The 21,856-nt window shown below is 44.6% G+C and overlaps 1 protein-coding gene across 1 annotated transcript in view; it reads left to right on the top strand.

Moving 5' to 3' along the window:
- LOC311134980 (plasmanylethanolamine desaturase 1) overlaps positions 1 to 21,856 on the top strand; it is a 49,212-nt gene that overhangs the window by 16,110 nt on the left and 11,246 nt on the right. The window contains exons 3-4 of the mRNA XM_084168771.1: positions 11,056 to 11,175; positions 11,339 to 11,430. Coding sequence (XP_084024897.1) covers positions 11,056 to 11,175; positions 11,339 to 11,430 — 212 coding nt within the window. The remainder of the gene's footprint in view (positions 1 to 11,055; positions 11,176 to 11,338; positions 11,431 to 21,856) is intronic.

Here is a 21,856-nt window from a genome sequence, read left to right as displayed (position 1 = left end):
GTGCATCCCGAATGGAGGCAGCAAACAATGTACCAGGCCAGCTGTGATTTTACAACCTGATAGCAATATTTTTTGGACTACCAAGAAATGTATTGGGGAATTATATTAATCATGCATTGAACTGCATCCATCTATTCTGCCAACAATGCCTTAGTGTACGTCATGGAATGTTGAGTCAAATACAACCTATTTTTAAAACCTCTTAAAAGCTGGTTTTGTAGCATAAACTGGGAATTTGATATTTTTTACTGATATTATGATTGTCTGTTTGTTTCATATCTGCAAAGTAGTTAAAACGCTGTCAGTTCCACTTTAAATAACTTAATTATAGAGCTCATCATTTTAAGTGAGGAGCAATAGAGCTGACATTTTTCAAATTCCTTGAGCTCTCAGATCCAGAGCCCAACATCCATTATGTCTGAAAACAATAGACATAGACACACATGACATGTAAAACATGGAGCTTTCAGAATGGATTTAACTGTTGACCTTGACCATTGCTTGAATAGAGGACGCTTTCCATTTAGTGATGTGTGTGCACTTGTGTTTATATGTGTGTGCATCTGTAGTTGAATGAAAATTATGTTGAATATGATAGTAAACTACATTACTCAATCTTACTTCATTATTATGTGAATAAATGCAACAGGCTTTGTACGTCACTGGAGGATCTAGTCAAGGTAGCGAGGCTTGCATCACCTCTCAGTATGACTATAATGAACATGTCTATCGTGCACCGTTATGCACTTATTAAGAGGCTAGTTACAAATAGCTAATCCTGGCGACCAATGTTTTAGCATTCATTTATTAAGTCAAGTAGACCAGGGATGTAAAGGTGGAACCCAAGCATGTACTATGTGTAGTGTAGATTATATTTACCAATAGACCTACTAAATTATGAACGTATAGTCAATCAAATAATTAATCTGTAAAATTAGGAATGCATATACTCAATTCAACTAATAGGATTTATTTGTCACGAAATAAATAACACTCAAACAATTACAGTGTACATGAAATACATGATATATTACAGAATAACACAGAGTAAATGACTATCAACTATACGGAACAAAAAATATTAATGCATCATGCAACAATTTCAACTAGCTGGATGTGGAGGTCCTGGGATGGCGTGGTTACACTTGGTCTGCGGTTGTGAGGCCGGTTGGATGTACTGCCAAATTCTCTAAAACGATGTTGGAGGCTGCTTATGGTAAAGAAATGAACATTAAATTCTCTGGCAACAGCTCTGGTGGACATTCCAGCAGTCAGCATGCGAATTGCACACTCACTCAAAACTTTAGACAGCAGTGGCATTGTGTTGTGTGACAAAACTGCACATTTTAAAGTGGCCCCAGCACAAAGGGTACACCTGTGTAATGATCATGCCGTTTAATCAGCTTCTTGATATGCCACACCTGTCAGGTGGAAGGATTATCTTGGCAAAGGGGAAATGTTCACTAACATGGATGTAAACAAATTTGTGCACAATTTGAGAGAAATAAGATTTTTGTGCATATGGAAAAATGTGGGGATCTTTTACTTCAGCTCATGAAACATGGGACTAACCCTTTACATGTTGCGTTTATATTTTTTTTCAGTATAAATAAGACTTAACGTGGTTACACGTGTCTTCAGTTCAAAATAATCTCTAAGAGAAAAAACGATGTGTGTGTGTGATACACACAGGAGCTTGCTAACAAGTTCTCAAATTCAAGATGGAACTCACGCCCAACCTGAATTAACATTAACACAATAGGCAGGAAAACACACCCAGATTCTAATCTAATCAACTCAATTTAAATGATAGGAGCGCACACCTGTTGCTCCTCTTTCCAACACAGTTTCTCTGTAACAATAAATCCATAGTACTTACAGTACAATAGAACGTATAAAAGTCGTAGCTCTTTATGAACTCTTGAAACAATCCAAACATGACAATTTCATTCACGTAGTAACATTAATTTTGTTGATTCAAGTTTTATCAGTCTTCACACCTCTCCTGTTGTCAGTGACCCCAGGACTTCCGTGGGCACGTCTGTATCACCTTCTCTAATTTTCCCCTGCATTGCAGAAGACAATCAGAGAAACCAGAGAAATACATGGAGAGAGGTGATTACAGTATTGGGTCCATGTACTACCTCCCAAAGGCTTGCCAGGACACAGTGGAGACACTCAACAAGATAGTCGCCGTCTGCTTGGCCTGCATTAACCTCTTGTCCATGGTCTTTAGGGTCCTGGTGCTCTCCTCATAGAAGGTATCCTCCTACCAGGGTGCAACGTCAGTCTCCAGGGGTGCACTGCCTAGAATGGTCAGCTGTCCCATAGTAGAATATTCCATCACCTCCATCAGAAGGTGTAGCTCAGCTGGTAGAGCACGGCGCTTGTAACACCAAGGTAGTGGGTTCGATCCCCGGGACCACCCATACACAAAAATGTATGCACGCATGACTGTAAGTCGCTTTGGATAAAAGCGTCTGCTAAATGGCATATTATTATTATTATTTATTATTAAGGTGTGTATGGATTAGCTGGACAGGTCAGGCCCATCATCGGAGTCCGTTTCACATTTGACGACACACCACTGTTTGTGAAAGACTTTGAAAACATTCGAAATAGCAGTAAAAGTACACACATCATGATGTCATACTCTGCAATGTATGACAAATACAGATTACGAAATAAATGTTTTATAAATAAATGCACTCACTAACTGTAAGTGGCTCTGGATAAGAGCGTCTGCTAAATGACTCAAATGTAAATGTAATGACAACAACAATAAGTTGTGAATAAAGTTTCATTAATATGAAAACTAGTTATCCCATCAACTACCTGATCCAAACAGATGACGAGTTAGGAGACAAATGATCTGGATGGATGAAAGGAAACAAGCCCAACCAACCGTCCAGCATCACCTTCAAATCAAAATTGTAACAATATACGGTAATAAACAATTAGTCCTCCCCCTTTAGAGGGTTGAGTTTGGAAACAAATGAGAACACAATAAAACAATCAGTATAGTGTTGAGCAAATACCTTTCCCACCGCTATTGTACTGAAAGTAAATAAGAACAATAAAATCCTAAGAATATTCCAATCAAAGAAACAATGCATAAGAGGCTATAACAAATAGGTACAGAAAATGTTCTGGCACTGTGAAAATTACAATCAATCAGTCAATGAAACTCTATATTTCCACGTTCTCAGCAGACAAATCATAAAAGCAATTGTGTTGTAAATTTCGGACTGGTTTCTAAACCAGCACGGGTCAGCCAATAAAATGAGCTGAAATGTATAACTTTAGACCCATTTATGAAAAAGTCAACTCAGATTTTGAATCCAAACCAGTCTGATGTTATAAAAGGGTCTTAGCTTCATTGCCTCTTTCTCTTCTGTTCCTAGTCTGCTGTGGTGAGATATACAGGACAGTCTTTCTCTCTCCATCCCAAAGACTCTTGGGTCAAGGCCTTTTATGCTATGACTTCTCTCCCTCTCTGATCATGACTAGAATAATGCCTTGTAATGCTTGTTAATGCTTTCTAACTTAGGCTTATGCCTTGTATAATGTAATCATTCATTTTACAAAGTAATTAAATACACTTGTATTTAGAATTCCGTTCTCAGACATTTCTAGATTGCACATGGGTTTACTATAATGTTAAATGGAGTCAGATAAACATTTTAATAGGCTAATTACATATTCGTGTCATGGTCGCATGTGTGGTATAAATAATAAACATACGACAAATATTACCCCACTACACATCCGTGTGTGTGTGTGCACGTGTTCTACTGTATTGTATCTCTCGGGCCCCCTTCCCCCACCCTACTCATCTGCGGCCCCCATCAGGGTCAGTCGACATCCCCCCCACACACCACGGGATCTGCCTCTTTTCTCTCCTTGTTCACAGGGGAAAGAGGATGGAGCCAGGCCTAGATACCACTCTCTTGGGCTGTGTGTGTGTGTGTGTGTGTGTGTGTGTGTGTGTGTGTGTGTGTGTGTGTGTGTGTGTGTGTGTGTGTGTGTGTGTGTGTGTGTGTGTGTGTGTGTGTGTGTGTGTGTGTGTGTGTGTGTGTGTGTGTGTGTGGTGTTATGCAGTCGTTGAATCTGTCTCATTTGTCAATTTTTTTTGTTGCAGTTCTTGTCCATAGGGTAATGTATGGATTCTCTGTGTTTGGTGCCTGGTGTGTGTGTGTGGTTGCATGTGTGTGATGTGTTGTGTGTGTGGTGTGTGTCCCAGGTTGAGATGTCCACTGAGAACAGATGAAAGGAACGAGGCCTGTGACTGATCCGTTCATCCTGATCAGGGGAATTCTACCTCTGTCTTTTTCTCTTTCTCAGTCTCTCTGTCTCTCCCGCTCTAAGCATATGACCCACTTTACTACAGCACCCCCCCCGAAGATTGGCCTACAGAGATCCGGACAGAGAGGGAGAAAGAGCAGAGAGGTGTCTATTCATGAAGATAATTATGCATCTAGAGAATTATGCATCTATCAACACTGTTGCATGTGTAATGTTTTAGTAATTACTATGAATAAATGTTTGTAATTGTATTGTGAATGTTCATGTGAAAGTGTGTGTGTGAATGCGCGCCTGTGAGTGTGTGTGGGGGGGGGGGGGGGGGGTGTATGGGGAGAGAGAGAAGCCAGGAAGAGAATGATGCTGTCATGGTATGTTGGCACCACTGACTCAGTCTTTGTGCTGTGAAAGGCAGCCATTCTGGGTGTGTCAGTTAGTTTTTGTCTGTGGCTATGGAGGAGGTGAGAGGCTGTCTTTCAAAGGGACTCTGTACTGAGAACACAAGGCCCCTGCGTTTAGGACAACACAGTCCGGAGAGAGGGAAGAAAAGATCCCTTTGTCCAGACCAGATAGAGGCGGAATACTGGGCATGCTTTGAAGTGCTGTAAAGAAAGCATGCGAATCATGCATCTGTTTACACAGGACTATGACTTCCACAGGACAAGCAAGATATTGACTACTGTGATAAGTAACTCGGGCGCTGCTCAATATTCATACAACGTTATGGTACATGCTTGTCGATTCATTGAAGGCATCTGTACAGCAGACTAGGCCAGGTACACGGAGAGGCCTTTCCTGGAACTCAGAGGCAGACCCCAACCACACTCAATTAGTCCCATGTATCAGGAGGAATGATTTTAAAAAACTGTGTTCCTTCCTACTGGTTCATGTATTTTACCAACACCCTCACTCAGAGATCCATGTCACGAGCTACTCATATTGCAAGATTCCTTGAACTGAGAGGTTCAGAAATCACTTCCTTTGTCAGTGTGATTTACTTTGTCAGTGTGATGCGCCACTATGGCAGGAGAGATGGGGCCCGTTCTGCTGCTGCACTGTAAAGCGGTGCGGGAGGTAAAAGGGTGAGATGGAGGGAGAGCGAGAGAGAGGAGAAGGCCATTAGCATTCACAGGGTGTTGTTTGGTGCTGGCGCCGTCCCTCTGCGCCGATTCAGGCGTCGTTGATTAATTTCAGCCTATTAGCACCCCCCTTTCCTCATCTCCCGCCCCTCCCAGGTTAATTCCCCATGCCAGCGTGCAGAGTCGGGGGCTTCTGGTGTGAGCGATGGAAGAGGGATTGCCAGGGAGCGTGTTGTTGTCAGAACTGTATTAATGAGAACACCACTCTGGTCCTATGGACAGGGGGACTGTGTTTCTGGCTGCGTGCGGTTGCTCTGTCGAGGCCTGGCCTAGTTTCTCCTCTCACCAGGGATCCAAGGGCTGATGCAGATCACCTGACAGTGGCTCGACTGCTCAACCCTGGGGGGGGGGGGGGTAAAATTGACAGAATGGTAGAAATGTTGTCATATTTAGTGTGGAGTCAACAAACCTATGGTGCTATTAACCTTCTGTAAATGGTGTGGTCTATATATTATTTGGGGCCAAAGTTTTTGTTCCACTGAGTTTTCACTGGTTTTTCACGCTGAACAGTTTCCCATGTGTATCAAGAATGGTCCACCATCCAAAGGACATCCAGCCAACTTGACACAACTGTAGGAAGCATTGGAGTCAACATGGGCCAGCATCCCTGTGGAATGCTTTAGACACCATGTAGACTCCATGCCCCGACAAATTGAGGCTGTTCTGAGGGCAAAACACAGTGTTAGGAAAGTCTTCTTAATGTTTTGTCAAGTCAGTATATGTTCTGTAGTATTAGGTTGCACCCCCCTTGACAAAAGGTACCATCTCTTAAATGTTGGATCATTACAGACCTTGGAAAGGATCTTGCACACATAGAAGGATTTTGTTAGCATCCCAGTGTGTCTTTGTGTCAGTGGCTAGTAAGAAGTGAGGTCAGACAGTGGGTAAGTGGTAGAGGCCTGCCGGTCTCTGAAGGCAGTGCTCTGCAGGAGCCTCTGCTGCCCACCTGTCCTCCACAGCTGGTCACAACACACCTGGCCTCACCGCCATACAGAGCGTGCACACCTGGATGCTTCTCACTTGATTAATCTGTTTCATTTAGAGCAGCTCATAACAGCTAGGAGCATTTTAGTGTCCTCCATCATCACTACATGGCTAGTACAGCGTAAACAAGTGCTGTGTGAGAGATGAGACAGTACACAGGTGAAGGGTTGTGTGTGGACTCTTCTATGATGATTGAGGACCAGTTCTATGTCTTGTGAGAGGGAGGTGTGAAACTAATATTCCCATGAGTATTGGACTGGTTGGTTAACTTGGTTTAGGTTATTGGTGTCAGTTAAGCCTGAGAGGCTCTATTAAAAGCTGTCATCAATATCCCATTAACTCCTAGCATGCCAATCTACTCCATTAGGAAAGTCTAATGGCATTAAAGTTTCAGAAGGCCTGGCTTCACTGTGGCACTTGACGCCTTGCATCCGCAGAAAAGGGCAAAGAAAGAAAGAAAGAAGCGCTGAATATGGAGAAGAGAGTGAGGGACAGCAACACAAAGGTTAAAAGGTAAAGAAATAAAATAAGGAAATCTGAATTGAGAGGTAGTGTGAGAAGGAAGCAGAGGGAGAAGGGATCAGGCTAGTCTCCGTGGATGTGGTGATGAGGTTCAGTACAGGAGTGGGCGGCTGGCTCCAGCTTAAGCAACTCCGCACCGCTCTGTAGCCTGCTGAATTATTCACTAACCCTCTAATCGGCTCTGTGCCCACTGGGGCAGAGTGGCGACACGGTGGTCCACCCGCCCGTGCCGGCCCACCCTGACCTGTGAGTTTAGAGCTGTGTCAGTGCTGCTCCGCACACGAGGGTTCACGACTCCAGCCTCGGCATACACTTGTCTTCATCGAACCGATTACCTCTTTACACTGTGGTTGATGGGACACACACAGACTGTGGCGGACACACAAAGCGGTTGACCCCATGACCCTACAGAGCTCCGAGGGATGTTCTCCTGGTAGCAGGGCTGACCTCGCTCTGCTCATTAACACAGTAGATCACAGGACAGGTCCCCTGAACGGAATAAAGTTATTCTACACTCTTCAGAATGTAGTCCTCAGCACAATTATTCAGTGAAAGTGCAAATATACTGTACTTTTGAGTTTCTGTAGCTGTATTACTGTACCTGTTATGCAGTGGCTTTGTATTCACACTGACTATACAAAACATTAAGAACACCTGCTCTTTCCATGACATGGACTGACCAGGTGAATCCAGGTGAAAGCTATGATTCTTTATTGATGTCACTTGTTAAATCAATTTCAATCAGTGTAGATGAAGGGGAGAAGAGAGGTTAAAGATTTGTAATCCTTGAGACAATTGAGACATGGATTGTGTATGTGAGCCATTCAGAGGGTGAATGGGCAAGACAAAATATTTAAGTGCCTTTGAACGGGGTATGGTAGTCAATCAATCAATCAATCAATTTTATTTTATATAGCCCTTCTTACATCAGCTAATATCTCGAAGTGCTGTACAGAAACCCAGCCTAAAACCCCAAACAGCTAGTAATGCAGGTGTAGAAGCACGGTGGCTAGGAAAAACTCCCTAGAAAGGCAAAACCTAGGAAGAAACCTAGAGAGGAACCAGGCTATGAGGGGTGGCCAGTCCTCTTCTGGCTGTGCCGGGTGGAGATTATAACAGAACCATGCCAAGATGTTCAAAAATGTTCATAAGTGACAAGCATGGTCAAATAATAATCAGGAATAAATCTCAGTTGGCTTTTCATAGCCGATCATTAGAGTTTAAAACAGCAGGTCTGGGACAGGTAGGGGTTCCATAACCGCAGGCAGAACAGTTTAAACTGGAATAGCAGCAAGGCCAGGCGGACTGGGGACAGCAAGGAGTCACCACGGCCGGTAGTCCCGACGTATGGTCCTAGGGCTCAGGTCTCTCAGTTGGCTTTTCATAGCCGATCATTTAGAGTTGAAAACAGCAGGTCTGGGACAGGTAGGGGTTTCGTAGCCGCAGGCAGAACAGTTGAAACTGGAATAGCAGCAAGGCCAGGCGGACTGGGGATAGCAAGGTGTCATCATGCCCGGTAGTCCTGACGTATGGTCCTAGGGCTCAGGTTCTCAGAGAGAAAGAGAGAACGAGAGAATTAGAGAGAGCATACTTAAATTCACACAGGACACTGGATAAGACAGGAGAAGTACTCCAGGTATAACCAACTAACCCCAGCCCCCCGACACATAAACTACTGCAGCATAAATACTGGAGGCTGAGACAGGAGCGGTCCGGAGACACTGTGGCCCCATCCGAAGAAACCCCCGGACAGGGCCAAACAGGAAGGATATAACCCCACCCACTCCGCCAAAGCACAGCCCCCGCACCACTAGAGGGATATCCCCAACCACCAACTTACAATCCTGAGACAAGGCCGAGTATAGCCCACAGAGGTCTCCACCACAGCACAAACCAAGGGGGGGGCGCCAACCCAGACAGGAAGATCACGTCAGTAACTCAACCCACTCAAGTGACGCACCCCTCCCAGGGACGGCATGAAAGAGCACCAGCAAGCCAGTGACTCAGCCCCTGCAACAGGGTTAGAGGCAGAGAACCCCAGTGGAGAGGGGAACCGGCCTGGCAGAGACAGCAGTGGAGAGGGGAACCGGCCTGGCAGAGACAGCAGTAGGTGCCAGGCGCACCGGTTTGTGTCAAGAACTGCAATGCTGCAGTTTTTTTCATGTTCAACAGTTTCCTGTGTGTATCAAGAATGGTCTACCACCCAAAGGATCCAGCCAACTTGACACAACTGTGTGATGCATTGGAGTCAACATGGGCCAGCCAGCATCCCCGTGGAATGCTTTCGACCAGGGACGGCCTGTTCAATAGGGCGATATGGGCGACGCACTGCCAAACGGGAAAAGGAAGGGATTTTTTTTCTAATCAATTATATCACGGCAACAGTAGTTATCAGTGTTGTAATCTGATCTGACTGCCACTAAATGTCAAATCAGGCTAAAGTCGTGCTTCAAATGGCCCCGCCCGTTTTTGGGGCGATTTCAGTCAGGTTGAAAATCGCCCAGAAGTCTCTCATAGCCTGTCATGTAAAATCTATTTTTTTCAAATTTCAAAGCTTTCAATACATTCTCTATGGGTGTCTGTGGGCTTGCACTTACGCGCTTTCGTCATACGTGACGTAACCATGAACGTAACTAAGAAAATAGCGGCTAGCAGCGTCTCTGTTGCGACCTGCAGTGTGGCGTTATCTTATGTTTTTAATTTGTACACTTAGTGGCGTTATTTTATGTTTTTAATTTGTACACTTAGTTTACAAACATTCTGCCAACCATGGATTTCCAGTGGTGGGTTTTGGACTGATCTTGTTGATCGTGTACATACCCGCTACGAACGGACTAAATAATGAAAACGTTGCTGGCAGCGGAATCCAATACAGCTGGGAGACTTGGCTGGATGACAGAGTCCCGGACAGAGAAGTGGAGCCGGCCGGCTTCACCCTGGTCAGAGCGGACCGCGATCTGACAGTCACAGGGAAAATCGATCCTGGTAAGAGAGCGACTCTGTACCCCCGAGCCCCGACATTGAACTGCTTTCTGTGTCACTGCGACCTTACTATCTGCCCCGTGAGTTCCCCCAATTGTTTGTTACCGTTGTGTACTGTTGATAATCACAAGTTTACTGGAGAACTGAGACCAAGTAGAGACTTTGGACAGGGTGGATATGGTATAATAAAGGCAGTTTATTCAGAGGTAAAGATATCTGGAATCGCGTGCACGGACTCGTTCGTCAAACTCTTAGGGAGCTATCTGAAGAGAGCCCCGAAAACATTGTGTGCAGACATTTTATACAATAAATGATGTAGGTTGAATCTAGTAGTTCTGATCTTCTGATTGGTCCTGATGAGTTGGGCGAGGTCCCCTCCACTGTTGCATTGGCTCTGAGTCGGGTTCTCTGTCTTCAAATGTTCAGCCTAAAGAGAGGGGATTTTTGTGTGTGTGTGTGTGTGTGTGTGTTTAACAGTGATGATGTGTGTGTGTGTGTGTGTTATCAGTGATGATGTGTGTGTGTGTGTGTGTGTGTGTCCTCAGAGCAAGAACTCGTGAGTTGGAAGAACTGAGAGACCTATGGCGTGGGTGTTGTCCTTGGCCACCTGCTGACAAGGCTGACAAGATAGGACTCTTTTGTCCATTGTTATAGGATAGGAACAGCATTGATTGAAAACAAACGCCCAACACAAAATGGGTCATGCACAAGATTTTAGTCAGACCAAGCTATAACATTATATATTTACTACGACAGTACATTCAACCAAAAGCTAATATAACAAAGGCATCAGAGATTATTTATAATCTGTCACAGAAACTGGAATCCATCTCCCCAGATCAGTCAATAAATGCTTCTGGTATTGACTTATATGCTGCCCCTGTCTTCATGTTGTTGCTGGACATATCTTTTTTAAAATGTGTGTAGGTCACCTAAATCATCAGAAAAATTGCCCCTCCTGAGAATTTTTTCAGGAGCCGCCACTGCTTTCGACACCATGTAGAGTCCATGCCCCGATGAATTGAGGCAACTCAATATTAGGAAGGCATTCTTAATGTTTGGTATACTCAGTGTATACAGTATACTGTAGCTCATGTAATGTTGTGTGATTTGCTGTCTTCCTCAGGTAAGCGACTACAGGAGTGGATCAGTGTAGTTCTGTGCCTCTCTCTCTTCATCATCAACCTTTCCTTCCTTCTCCTCAACTTCTCCACTGTGCACATCTACAAAATCATCTTCGGCATCCGTAAGTTTCTCTAACACATTTTTTGTTGTTTCTCTTTGAAATGACCTTGAAATAGTCTGAAATTACAGTATGTCTTCAAAACATTTATTGTCTGATATTATGGCAAAAGATTTGTGTATGGTAAAATACTTTTCCCTCCTTTCCTCCCTGCTCCCCACTCCAGTAATGGGGATAGTGATGGCAGACTTTGCCTCTGGTATGGTGCACTGGGGAGCAGACACCTGGGGCTCTGTGGACATCCCTGTCCTTGGGAAGGTAAGGTACAGGGTTCAGAGTTCAAGGTCATTTCCAGACCTCAGACTCATCATTTGACTCTTGAGAAGGATTACAAATGACTATAGTGCCTTCAGAAAGTATTCACACCACTTGACTTTTTCCACATTTTGTTGTGTTACAGCCTGAATTTAAAATGGATTGAATTTAGATTTTGTCACTGGCCTACACAATACCCCATAATGTCAAAGTGGAATTAGGTTTTTCAAATTTGTACTAATTAATTAAAAATGAAAAGCTGAAATACGTTGAGTCAATAAGTATTCAACCCCTTTATTATGGTAAGCCTAAATAAGTTCAGGAGTAAAAATGTGCTTAATAAGTTGCATGGATTCACTCTGTGTGCAATAATAGTGTTTAACACCTAATCTCTGTACTCCACACATACAATTATCTGTAAGGTTGAGCAGTGAATTGCAAACAGATTCAACCACAAAGACCAGGGAGGTGTTCCAATGCCTCGCAAAGACGGGCACCTATTGGTAGCTGAGTAAAAAAAGAAGCAGACATTGAATATCTATTTGATCATGGTTAAGTTATTCATTACACTTTGGATGGTGTATCAATACACCCAGTTACTACAAAGATACAGGCTTTCTTCCTAACTAAGTTGCCGGAGAGGAAGAAAACCGCTTATGGATTTCACCATGAGACCAATGGTGTCTTTAAAACAGTTACAGAGTTTAATGGCTGTGATAGGAGAAAACGGAGGATGGATCAACAACATTGTAGTTACTCCACAATACTAACCTAATTGATAGAATAAACATATTCCAAAACATGCATCCTGTTTGCAACAAGGCACCAAAATAATACTGCCAAAAAAGTGGCAAAGCAATTAACTTTTTTGTTGTTTTTGTTTGGGGCAAATCCAATAAAAGAAATTAGAGTACCACGCTCTATATTTTCAAGCATAGTGGTGGCTGCATCATGTTATGGGTATGATTGTAATCGTTAAGGACTGGGGAGTTTTTCAGGATAAAAAAATTAACGGAATGGAGCTAAGCACAGGCAAAATCCTAGAGGAAAACCTGGTTCAGTCTGCTTTCCACCAGACACTGGGAGACAAATTTACCTTTCAGCAGAACAATAACCTAAAACACAAGGCCAAAACAACACTGGAGTTGCTTACTAAGAAGACGGTGAATGTTCCTGAGTGGTCGAGTTACAGTGTTGACTTAAATATGCCTGAAAATGTATGGTAAGACTTGAAAATGGTTCTCTAGCAATGATCAACAACCAATTTGACAGAGCTTGAATAATTTTTTAAAGAATAATGGGCAAATATTGTACAATCCAGGTGTGCAAAACTCTTAAACTTACCCAGAAAGACTCACAGCTGTAATCGCTGCCAAAGGTGATTCTAACATGTATTGACTCAGGGGTGTGGATACTTATGTATCTGGTCCTCTGTAGCTCAATTGGTAGAGCATGGCGCTTGTAACGCCAGGGTAGTGGGTTCGATCCCCGGGACCACCCATACGTAAAAATGTATGCGCACATGACTGTAAGTCGCTTTGGATAAAAGCGTCTGCTAAATGGCATATTATATTATTATTATTATTTATGTAAATTAGATATTTCTGTATTTCATTTTCAATAAGTTTACAAAAATTTCTAAAAACATGTTTTCACTTTGTCATTGTGTGGTATTGTGTAGATGAGTGAGGAAAACAAATATATTTTGAATTCAGGCTGTAACACAACAAAATGTGGAATAAGTCAAGGGGTATAAATACAGTGGCTTGCGAAAGTATTCACCCCCCTTGGCATTTTTCCTATTTTGTTGCCTTACAACCTGCAATTAAAATGGATTTTTTTTTGGGGGGGGGGTTGTATCATTTGATTTACACAACATGCCTACCACTTTGAAGATGCAAAATATATTTTTTTGTGAAACAAACAAGAAATAAGATTTTTTTTAAAACAGAACACGAGCGTGCATAACTATTCACCCCCCCAAAGTCAATGCTTTGTAGAGCCACCTTTTGCAGCAATTACAGCTGCAAGTCTGTTGGGGTATGTCTCTATAAGCTTGACACATCTAGCCACTGGGATTTTTGCCCATTCTTCAAGGCAAAACTGCTCCAGCTCCTTCAAGTTGGATGGGTTCCGCTGTGGTACAGCAATTTTTAAGTCATACCACAGATTCTCAATTGGATTGAGGTCTAGGCTTTGACTAGGCCATTCCAAGACATTAAAATGTTTCCCCTTAAACCACTCAAGTGTTGCTTTAGCAGTATGCTTAGGGTCATTGTCCTGCTGGAAGGTGAACCTCCGTCCCAGTCTCAAATCTCTGGAAGACTAAAACAGGTTCAAGTATTTCCCTGTATTTAGCGCCATCCATCATTCCTTCAATTCTGACCAGTTTCCCAGTCCCTGCCGATGAAAAACATCCCCACAGCATGATGCTGCCACCACCATGGTGTTCTCCGGTGATGAGAGGTGTTGGGTTTGCGCCAGACATAGCGTTTTCCTTGATGGCCAAAAAGCTCAGCTTTAGTCTCATCTGACCAGAGTACCTTCTTCCATATGTTTGGGGAGTCTCCCACATGCCTTTTCGCGAACACCAAACGTGTTTGCTTATTCTTTTCTTCAAGCAATGGCTTTTTTCTGGCCACTCTTCCGTAAAGCCCAGCTCTGTGGAGTGTACGGCTTAAAGTGGTCCTATGGACAGATACTCCAATCTCAGCTGTGGAGCTTTGCAGCTCCTTCAGGGTTATCTTTGGTCTCTTTGTTGCCTCTCTGATTAATGCCCTCCTTGCCTGGTCCGTGAGTTTTGGTGGGCGGCCCTGTCTTGGCAGGTCTGTTGTGGTGCCATATTCTTTCAATTTTTTAATAATGGATTTAATGGTGCTCCGTGGGATGTTCAAAGTGTCGGATATTTTTTTATAACCCAACCCTGATCTGTACTTCTCCACAACTTTGTTCCTGACCTGTTTGGAGAGCTTCTTGGTCTTCATGGTGCCGCTTGCTTGGTGGTGCCCCTTGCTTAGTGGTGTTGCAGACTCTGGGGCCTTTCAGAACAGGTGTATATATACTGAGATCATGTGACAGATCATGTGACACTTAGATTGCACACAGGTGGACTTTATTTAAATAATTATGTGACTTCTGAAGGTAATTGGTTGCACCAGATCTTATTTAGGGGCTTCATAGCAAAGGGGGTGAATACATATGCGCGCACCACTTTTCCGTTATTGATGTTTTTGAATTTTATGAAATAAGTTCTTTTTTTTCATTTCACTTCACCAATTTGGACTATTTTATATATGTCCATTACATGAAATCAATTTAAATTACAGGTTGTACTGCAACAAAATAGGAAAATCGCCAAGGAGGATGAATACTTTTGCAAGGCACTGTACTTTCTGAAGGCACTGTACATACATATCAGTCATATGAGAGATTGTTAGGCAAAACAAAGGCAAAACATAATATAATCTCATTTCTCAATGAGTTATATCAGTGAAGTCACACCCACACTGTCTGTATACCTGTGCTTTTGCAATCCACCGCCCAGCACACCGACGCCCACCCCCACTGTCCTGCTCCTGTGCTGAGCAGGCCACATCCAGCCAGTCTCCCCCTTCCTGTCCCTCCTACATCCCAGTTGTGTGAAGGGTACAGTCATCCAGGGTTATTACCATACAGTAGCACTGGGCTTTATTGGTCTGTAGTGGTTTATCCTCCCTTGGCTTCTCCAAGTAAAATGTCATCCTATCCCCCAGGATATACTACTACCTTTCTGCCTGGACCCCCCAAGCCACCACCACAGCCACCCCAGCCCACCTTCTACACATTGCCCACCCCTCTGGGGCTGGGGTTACAGCACCCTGGGCTCCGTATTAATGCATAAGCACAACTTGGTCATGCTCCCCTCTCCCAATTAAAGAAAAGGTCATTCTTATCCTGTCCAATTAAAAGAGCACCTGGCCCTTATGTTGTGTGGTTGGTGTCATCTTTGAGGTGATGAATCGCTGGCTGTGTGTGTATTTTTGCTGATGATGGGGCTTATTGTTCTATTGTCAGGGGACAGGGGGAGAAAGGGGGTTAGGAGGGAATTGGCATTTCAATCTCCAACTCTGCTTATGATTGTGTATCCAGTATGTGTAATGGCGTCACTGATCTTCACAAATATTTATGTTAAACTGCATACATATTATTATAAAGTATCGTATTTTCACTGTATTCAGACTGTTTCTATGACCAAAGCACAGCTGTGTGGTGAAGTCAGGTGTAACACTGAGACAGTACCAGGGTTGTTCCACCTCAAAAAGCACAATAGAGGATTTCGACACCCACCATCTCAGATTGGTCTGAAATTGTTTCTGTAGTTAGAAACAGATAAGATAAGCATTTCTGCAACATTATTTTTTATATATAATTTGATCTCTGAGAAATTAAGCTAATTGATTGCACCCAAATTGGCCATTTCAATTTATAGGATTCATATAATATTCAATAAATATAGTACCCAACATCCAATTTGCACAAAAACCTCTTCTTAACAATGACTAAAATGTGAGTTATCCAAATAAATGGTCAAACGCCACCCACGGACCCCCCTAAACCCCACCCCAATGGCCAGTGTACAGTATCAGTTCTCTATGTTTGACATGTTGTATGAAGCTGCGACTTTATTCATACTAAGTCATGTATTCTCAGTGAATTTGGAGATATTTTTTCCCCCTGTTCAGATAAATTAGCCATTGAAGTCACTTGCATTTTCCCCATAAATTAAGTGAAAGTACCAGATTTCGCCCACTAGAAGCCGCTGTACCTGCTACTGTCCTTTTATCCATTATATTATGAGTTCTATAAATTGAAATGGCCAATTTGGGTGCAATCAATTAGCTTAATTTCTCAGAGTTCAAATAGTATTTCAACAAAATAATGTTGCAGGAATGCGTATCTTATCTGTTTCTAATTACAGAAAAGATTTCAGAACAATCTGAGATGGTGGGTGTTATTGCTTTCTGAAATGACAGGTACGACTCACCACATATTAGACTACACATGGATCATAGTCACTAGGAATATCATAAATAATGTAAAATAATATACATTCTGAACAGTGTTAAAGGTGTACAATGAAACAAAAATGGATAGGGACCTTTCTTCTAGATGTGTAAGGGCCTACATGTTGGCTACTGTATGTTACTGTACTGCAACAAAGGCCTTGTGTTCTCCTCTGTAGTATATTCCTCAAAACATACCTGTGCCCTGGTGAGGCAGAGGGGGCCGTCCTAGCAGAGCAGCCTGTCTGCCCCCTGTAGTTCCAGCCAAGGGGTCCGGGCCTGCTGCCTGCACTCCTTTCATCAGAAGCCTGTCTGGTTGGAGTTCCAGAGCGGCTCAGCCCCTGTTCAGCCTCCTGCCCCGCCGTGCAGCGGTTACTGCTCTGACTCTGTAACATGGCCGCTGCTCGCTGTCGATCCTTTTGCTGTCTGGGATAATTAGGATTCGCCACCTGGGAACGATTGGACTTCAAAAAGAGAGGGGGAATTTACAGACATCTAGAAAGGAGTGCTTTAAGACCCTTAACCGGCAGATTAAAGGAAACACTTAGAGGATGGATACGCCGTTTTGTCCCGAGGTTCAAACAGAAAAACTTCAATTGAGGGAGAATCATTAATGACAGTGATTAGAGGAGAAAAAACTCTAATTGAACGTCTTTAACCAGTTCAGTCCGTAGTCAAGGGTGAGGGGAGGGACATTTCCTTTCCATGGCCGGGTTGCCAGGGCGTTGGTAGATGTGAGTCCTGATTAGTGAAAGGCGGGCGAGGCAGGCCGTTAAACGATGTGGGATTAGTGCTGGTGTGACTCGGGCGGCTGCAGTGTGCGGAGGAGTCCACACACCAGCTCTGTGTGCGGTCTGGGGTTTACCGCTCCTTTCATCTCTGACAGACCGGGAGAAGAGAACGAGAGGAACGGAACGGAAAGGAAGGTGATTGTCAAAATATCGATAGATAGTGTCCCTTTCTCCAGCAGAGTGTCTCAATGTGTCCTCAGATATACATGTGATTGAGTTCTGCCCACACACACAGGATAATTACTGTTTACCGTCAGTGACACGCTATGGTAATATGGCGCCAAAAGGTTCCTCTTTTCATGTGGGAAATAAATGACCTTCATTGTGTATTTTCTCTTTGTGCTAATGCGGTTCTCTCCCTCTGTCCCTTTTCATTTGTGACACCCGCGCTGTTACAGGCAGGTGTCTGTCTCAGCTTAGCGCGAGCTGGTTGTGAGTGACGGCCACCGCTGTTACAAGGTTCATTATGATGCTGGATCAGAGCCATAGGGCTGTGCAGTTTTATAGCAGGTTCTCTCTCTGGTCCTTTTAGCGTGATGGAGACGTTTCTCCTCCGGCTTTCATGTACACTCCTCTAGAGGACAGTGGATCATGAGTTTAACTGTGAGACCAACACCAACCTCTAACCAAGCAGTTCCCAAACTATGTGGGGTTGCCTGATATGAAAAAAGTTGCGGGATAATTTCCAAAATCCGGAGAGAAAAAAATATATATACAAAAAAATATATTATAATATTGTCTTTGCATCTCAAAATTAATGTAATGTGGTTAACCTTGAAAATCTAAATTAAAATTATTGAAATCTGAAAGATGCAATTCACCCAGAGAGCGCCCTTAGATCATGGGAAAAGGCCGCACTTGACGGTCACTTGAATCATTCCCACGGTGAATGGCTAAGCCCGCTACGCTATGAAACCACACACTATTGCAGAGACTTTGATATTACCAGCCACAATTGAAATGGTGGGGGGATTGTGTGGCCACAATGTGTGGGGATGCAGAGGCACAGAAACTCACATCAATACCTGTCAGATAACGCTGTTGAACGAATAATTTATAACCATTAAAAGAAAACTGACTGAACGACTTAAACTCCTCAGTTTATGCTCTCCAAATGGACGTTAGCTGTGAGGGCCGAGACGCCCATGCATTGACTTTTGTTCGCTATACATGTCGGGGGATGCTATTCACAACATTGTTATGTCTCACAATTCCCGAGCATGAAACGGCACAGGGGATGTTCAGTGTGCTGCGTGGCTATATTGACGAAAAACAGATTCAATGGGATAGAATGGTGGGCTTTTGGACAGATGGGGCTCCATCTATGGCGGGATGGTGTTCGAGTTATGAATATATGGACGCTGCCATATGGACGCATTGTATGATACACCGAGAGCAACTTGCGGCAAAAGAGCTGAGCACAGAACTCGGACATATACTGCAGCAAGTAACTAAGATTGTAAACTACATCAAACCACATCCATTGCGCGCACGCCTTTTCGCAAAACTATGTGGAGATAGGGATCAGAGCATGACAATGTTCTATTTCACACCAAGGCTTGGTGGTTATCGAGGGGGAGTGTTGGAAAGATTTTTCGCACTGAGAGAGGAACTGTTGTCATTCACAATGGATGTAAAAAAAACACATTTTTTAAAAACTGACTTGGTTGACTGACATCCTTGCCTATGTAACAGACATATTTGGTCAAATGAACGAACTGAACCCAAGCATGCAGGGGAAATACAAAAACATTCTACAGATGAGTGACCGAATCAGTGGATTCAGAGGAAATAATTCTTATTGGAGAGCGAGTCTTTCAAAAGCGAACCATGCCCCCTTCCCTCGGCTGTGCATGTTTCTAACAGAAAGCAGCATCAGTAAGTGTCCCACATGAGTGATGACTGCTCACCTCCAATGCTTGGAAGAGCACTTTGGGACCTACTTCTGTTATGTATGGTACGATGTGCTGTACGTCGTACTGTACGTTGTTTTGGTTTATGACAGTGTGCTGCTTTACGGATGAATGGGTTGTCAGAATGAGTGGCACGTCATTAAAGGACAGAGTGATGTACAATGTGAAACTGTGCAGATGTGCGTTCTTCTACAGCTAGGCTAGATATAACATTGGCAACGAAGATGGATGAATTCAGCTTACCACCGCCAGCACCATTCCTCGCCGTGCCTGGTGAACCTCCAGTCCTGTGAAATAACTGGCTTGAAAGTTTTAACACTTATCTCGTAGCTATGGACCTTTCTACAATCTCCGACAAGCGGAGGACAGCACTGCTCCGTCACTGCCTCGGTACAGAGGGACAGAGGATTTTCAGAGCGCTTGGATCGGCTCCAACATTCACCGCTGCAGTCAGCCTCCTACGGAACCACTTCGCCGGGAAAGAGCAAGTGCTCCTCCGACGCTACCGGCTACGGAAAAGACACCAACGGCCGGGTGAGTCCATTCAAAGCTACGTGGCTAATCTGAGGGATTTGGCTAGCTCTTGTAACTACGGGACACTTCAGTACGAGATCATCAGGGATCAGTTGATAGAGGGGACGTTATGTGAAAAGACAAGGGAGAAACTGCTTTTGGAATCTGATATTTTACAACTTGATGGAGCTATTAAAATAGCACTCCAGGTTGAAGGGGCTTTGGAATGATCTACTATGCTAACAGACAGCTCTGCAGCATACACTCGGCCCCCAGCCATTCTCACACAGCAGCTTCAGCTCGAGCAGGCACATTACAATGATCACGCGCTGCGCACGCCCTCCCACGTCGATAGCTGCATGCCCGTGCAGCAGGCACACAGACAAACAAACAGAAGTAGCTGTGGCAACTGTGGGGCTAGCTCTCACAATTCAAGGGCTTCAAACTGCCCAGCCCGTGGGAAAATATGCAAGAACTGTTCAAAATACAATCACTTTATGAAAGTGTGTCGTTCTGCCCCAGCTACTAGCTCCACCCAGAACAGGCCCTTATTTTCATCTCATTCTCAACATGAACACACTGAAATCCGAACCATCTCCACCAACCATGTGTCATTCAGGACATGCACTGTGCAGCTGGGCGAGGTGGGTTTGCCTTTGCTACTTGATACTGGCGCTGTGGTGTCGTTGCTCAACCTTGCCACTTACTACAAGTTTTTCAGTCACCTACCACTCCAACAGCCCTCCACTGCCCTGTGTGGGTATGGTAGATCCAAGATAGACATTGTAGGCACCCTCCAGGTCCCAGTACACTACGGCACCAAGCATCTGCCATCATTCACATTTCACGTTGCAAAGCGGGATGCCAACCTTCTGGGTATCGACCTCTTCACAGGCTTGGGATTCACACTGAGCGATGACAGTGGGTCAGCTATCCACCAAGTTACCTGCACATGGCAACAGAACTGGCCAACTCTGTTTGATGGACTGGGCTGCCTCACAGCCTTCACTCACAGGCCCCTAGTGAACCCGGACGTGACCCCAGTCATGCAGCCCCTGCGGCGCATTCCCTTTGCATGTAAATGACGTCACAAAAGATCTCCAGTCACAGTTGGAGGCAGGCATCATTGAGCCAGTCAACGCTGCCCCCTGGATTTCAAACTTGGTCATTGCAACCAAAAAGTCAGGTGGAATCCAGACCTGTGTGGATCTCCGTGCTGTGAACAAGGCCGTTGTCCCGGATAAGTACCCCTTGCCTACAGCTGAGGAGCTGACCGCACAATTTCATGGTTCCACGATCTTCATCAAGCTCGACCTGCGTCAGGCTTATCTTCAGGTACCCCTCCATGCAGCTAGCAGATACCTCACGGCCTTTGTCACACATGAAGGCGTGTTCAGATATACACGCATGCCTTTTGGACTTAGCTCCGCCCCCAGCTGCTTCCAGAAGGTGATGAGCACCATCCTCGCTGGAATACCTGGTGTGGCGGTCTATCTGGACGACATCGTGGTCCACGGCCCTGACCTCCACATCCATGATTATCGACTCCACAGAGTATTCAGTGCTCTACTGCGGAACAACCTGACCCTGAACGGTGGAAAGTGCACATTTGCAGCTCCAGCCGTCGAGTTTGTGGGGTTCCGCCTGTTGGCCAAAGGCATTACCCCACTCATGTCGAACATTGAAGCCGTCCACCGGATCCCGGAACTGACCTCAGCCTCTCAGGTGGCCTCATTCTTGGGCATGATAGCCTACTACCTCCGGTTTCTGCCCGACTACTCTCAGACCAGAGCGCCCATTCGCCAGCTCCTCAAGAAGGACGAGCCATGGGCCTGGACGGCAGCCTGCTCAGATGCAGTCCGCTCACTGAAGAGCCAGCTCACCACAGCCACAGCTCACTTTGACCCTGTCTGCCCCACCATTGTCACATGAGACGCCTCAGCTGGAGCACTAGGAGCTGTCCTCTCACAGCTGCAGAATGGCGTTGAGAGGCCCATCGCTTTCGCCTCAAGGGCCCGGAGCCCCACTGAACAACGGTACTCTGTGGGCGAACGAAAAGCACTGGCCTGTGTGCCACAAACTTTCTTGCTGGGAAGAAGTCTGTGTCTCTCAAGGGTTTTGCACTGTGGTCCCGAGTGGCCTGCGTGCGCGTGTTCTATCCATGGCGCAC

Source organism: Coregonus lavaretus (assembly GCF_964263955.1).
Source record: "Coregonus lavaretus genome assembly, chromosome: 9".
NCBI classification, from domain to species: Eukaryota; Metazoa; Chordata; class Actinopteri; order Salmoniformes; family Salmonidae; genus Coregonus; species Coregonus lavaretus.
This window is presented reverse-complemented; position numbering and strand designations above follow the sequence as displayed.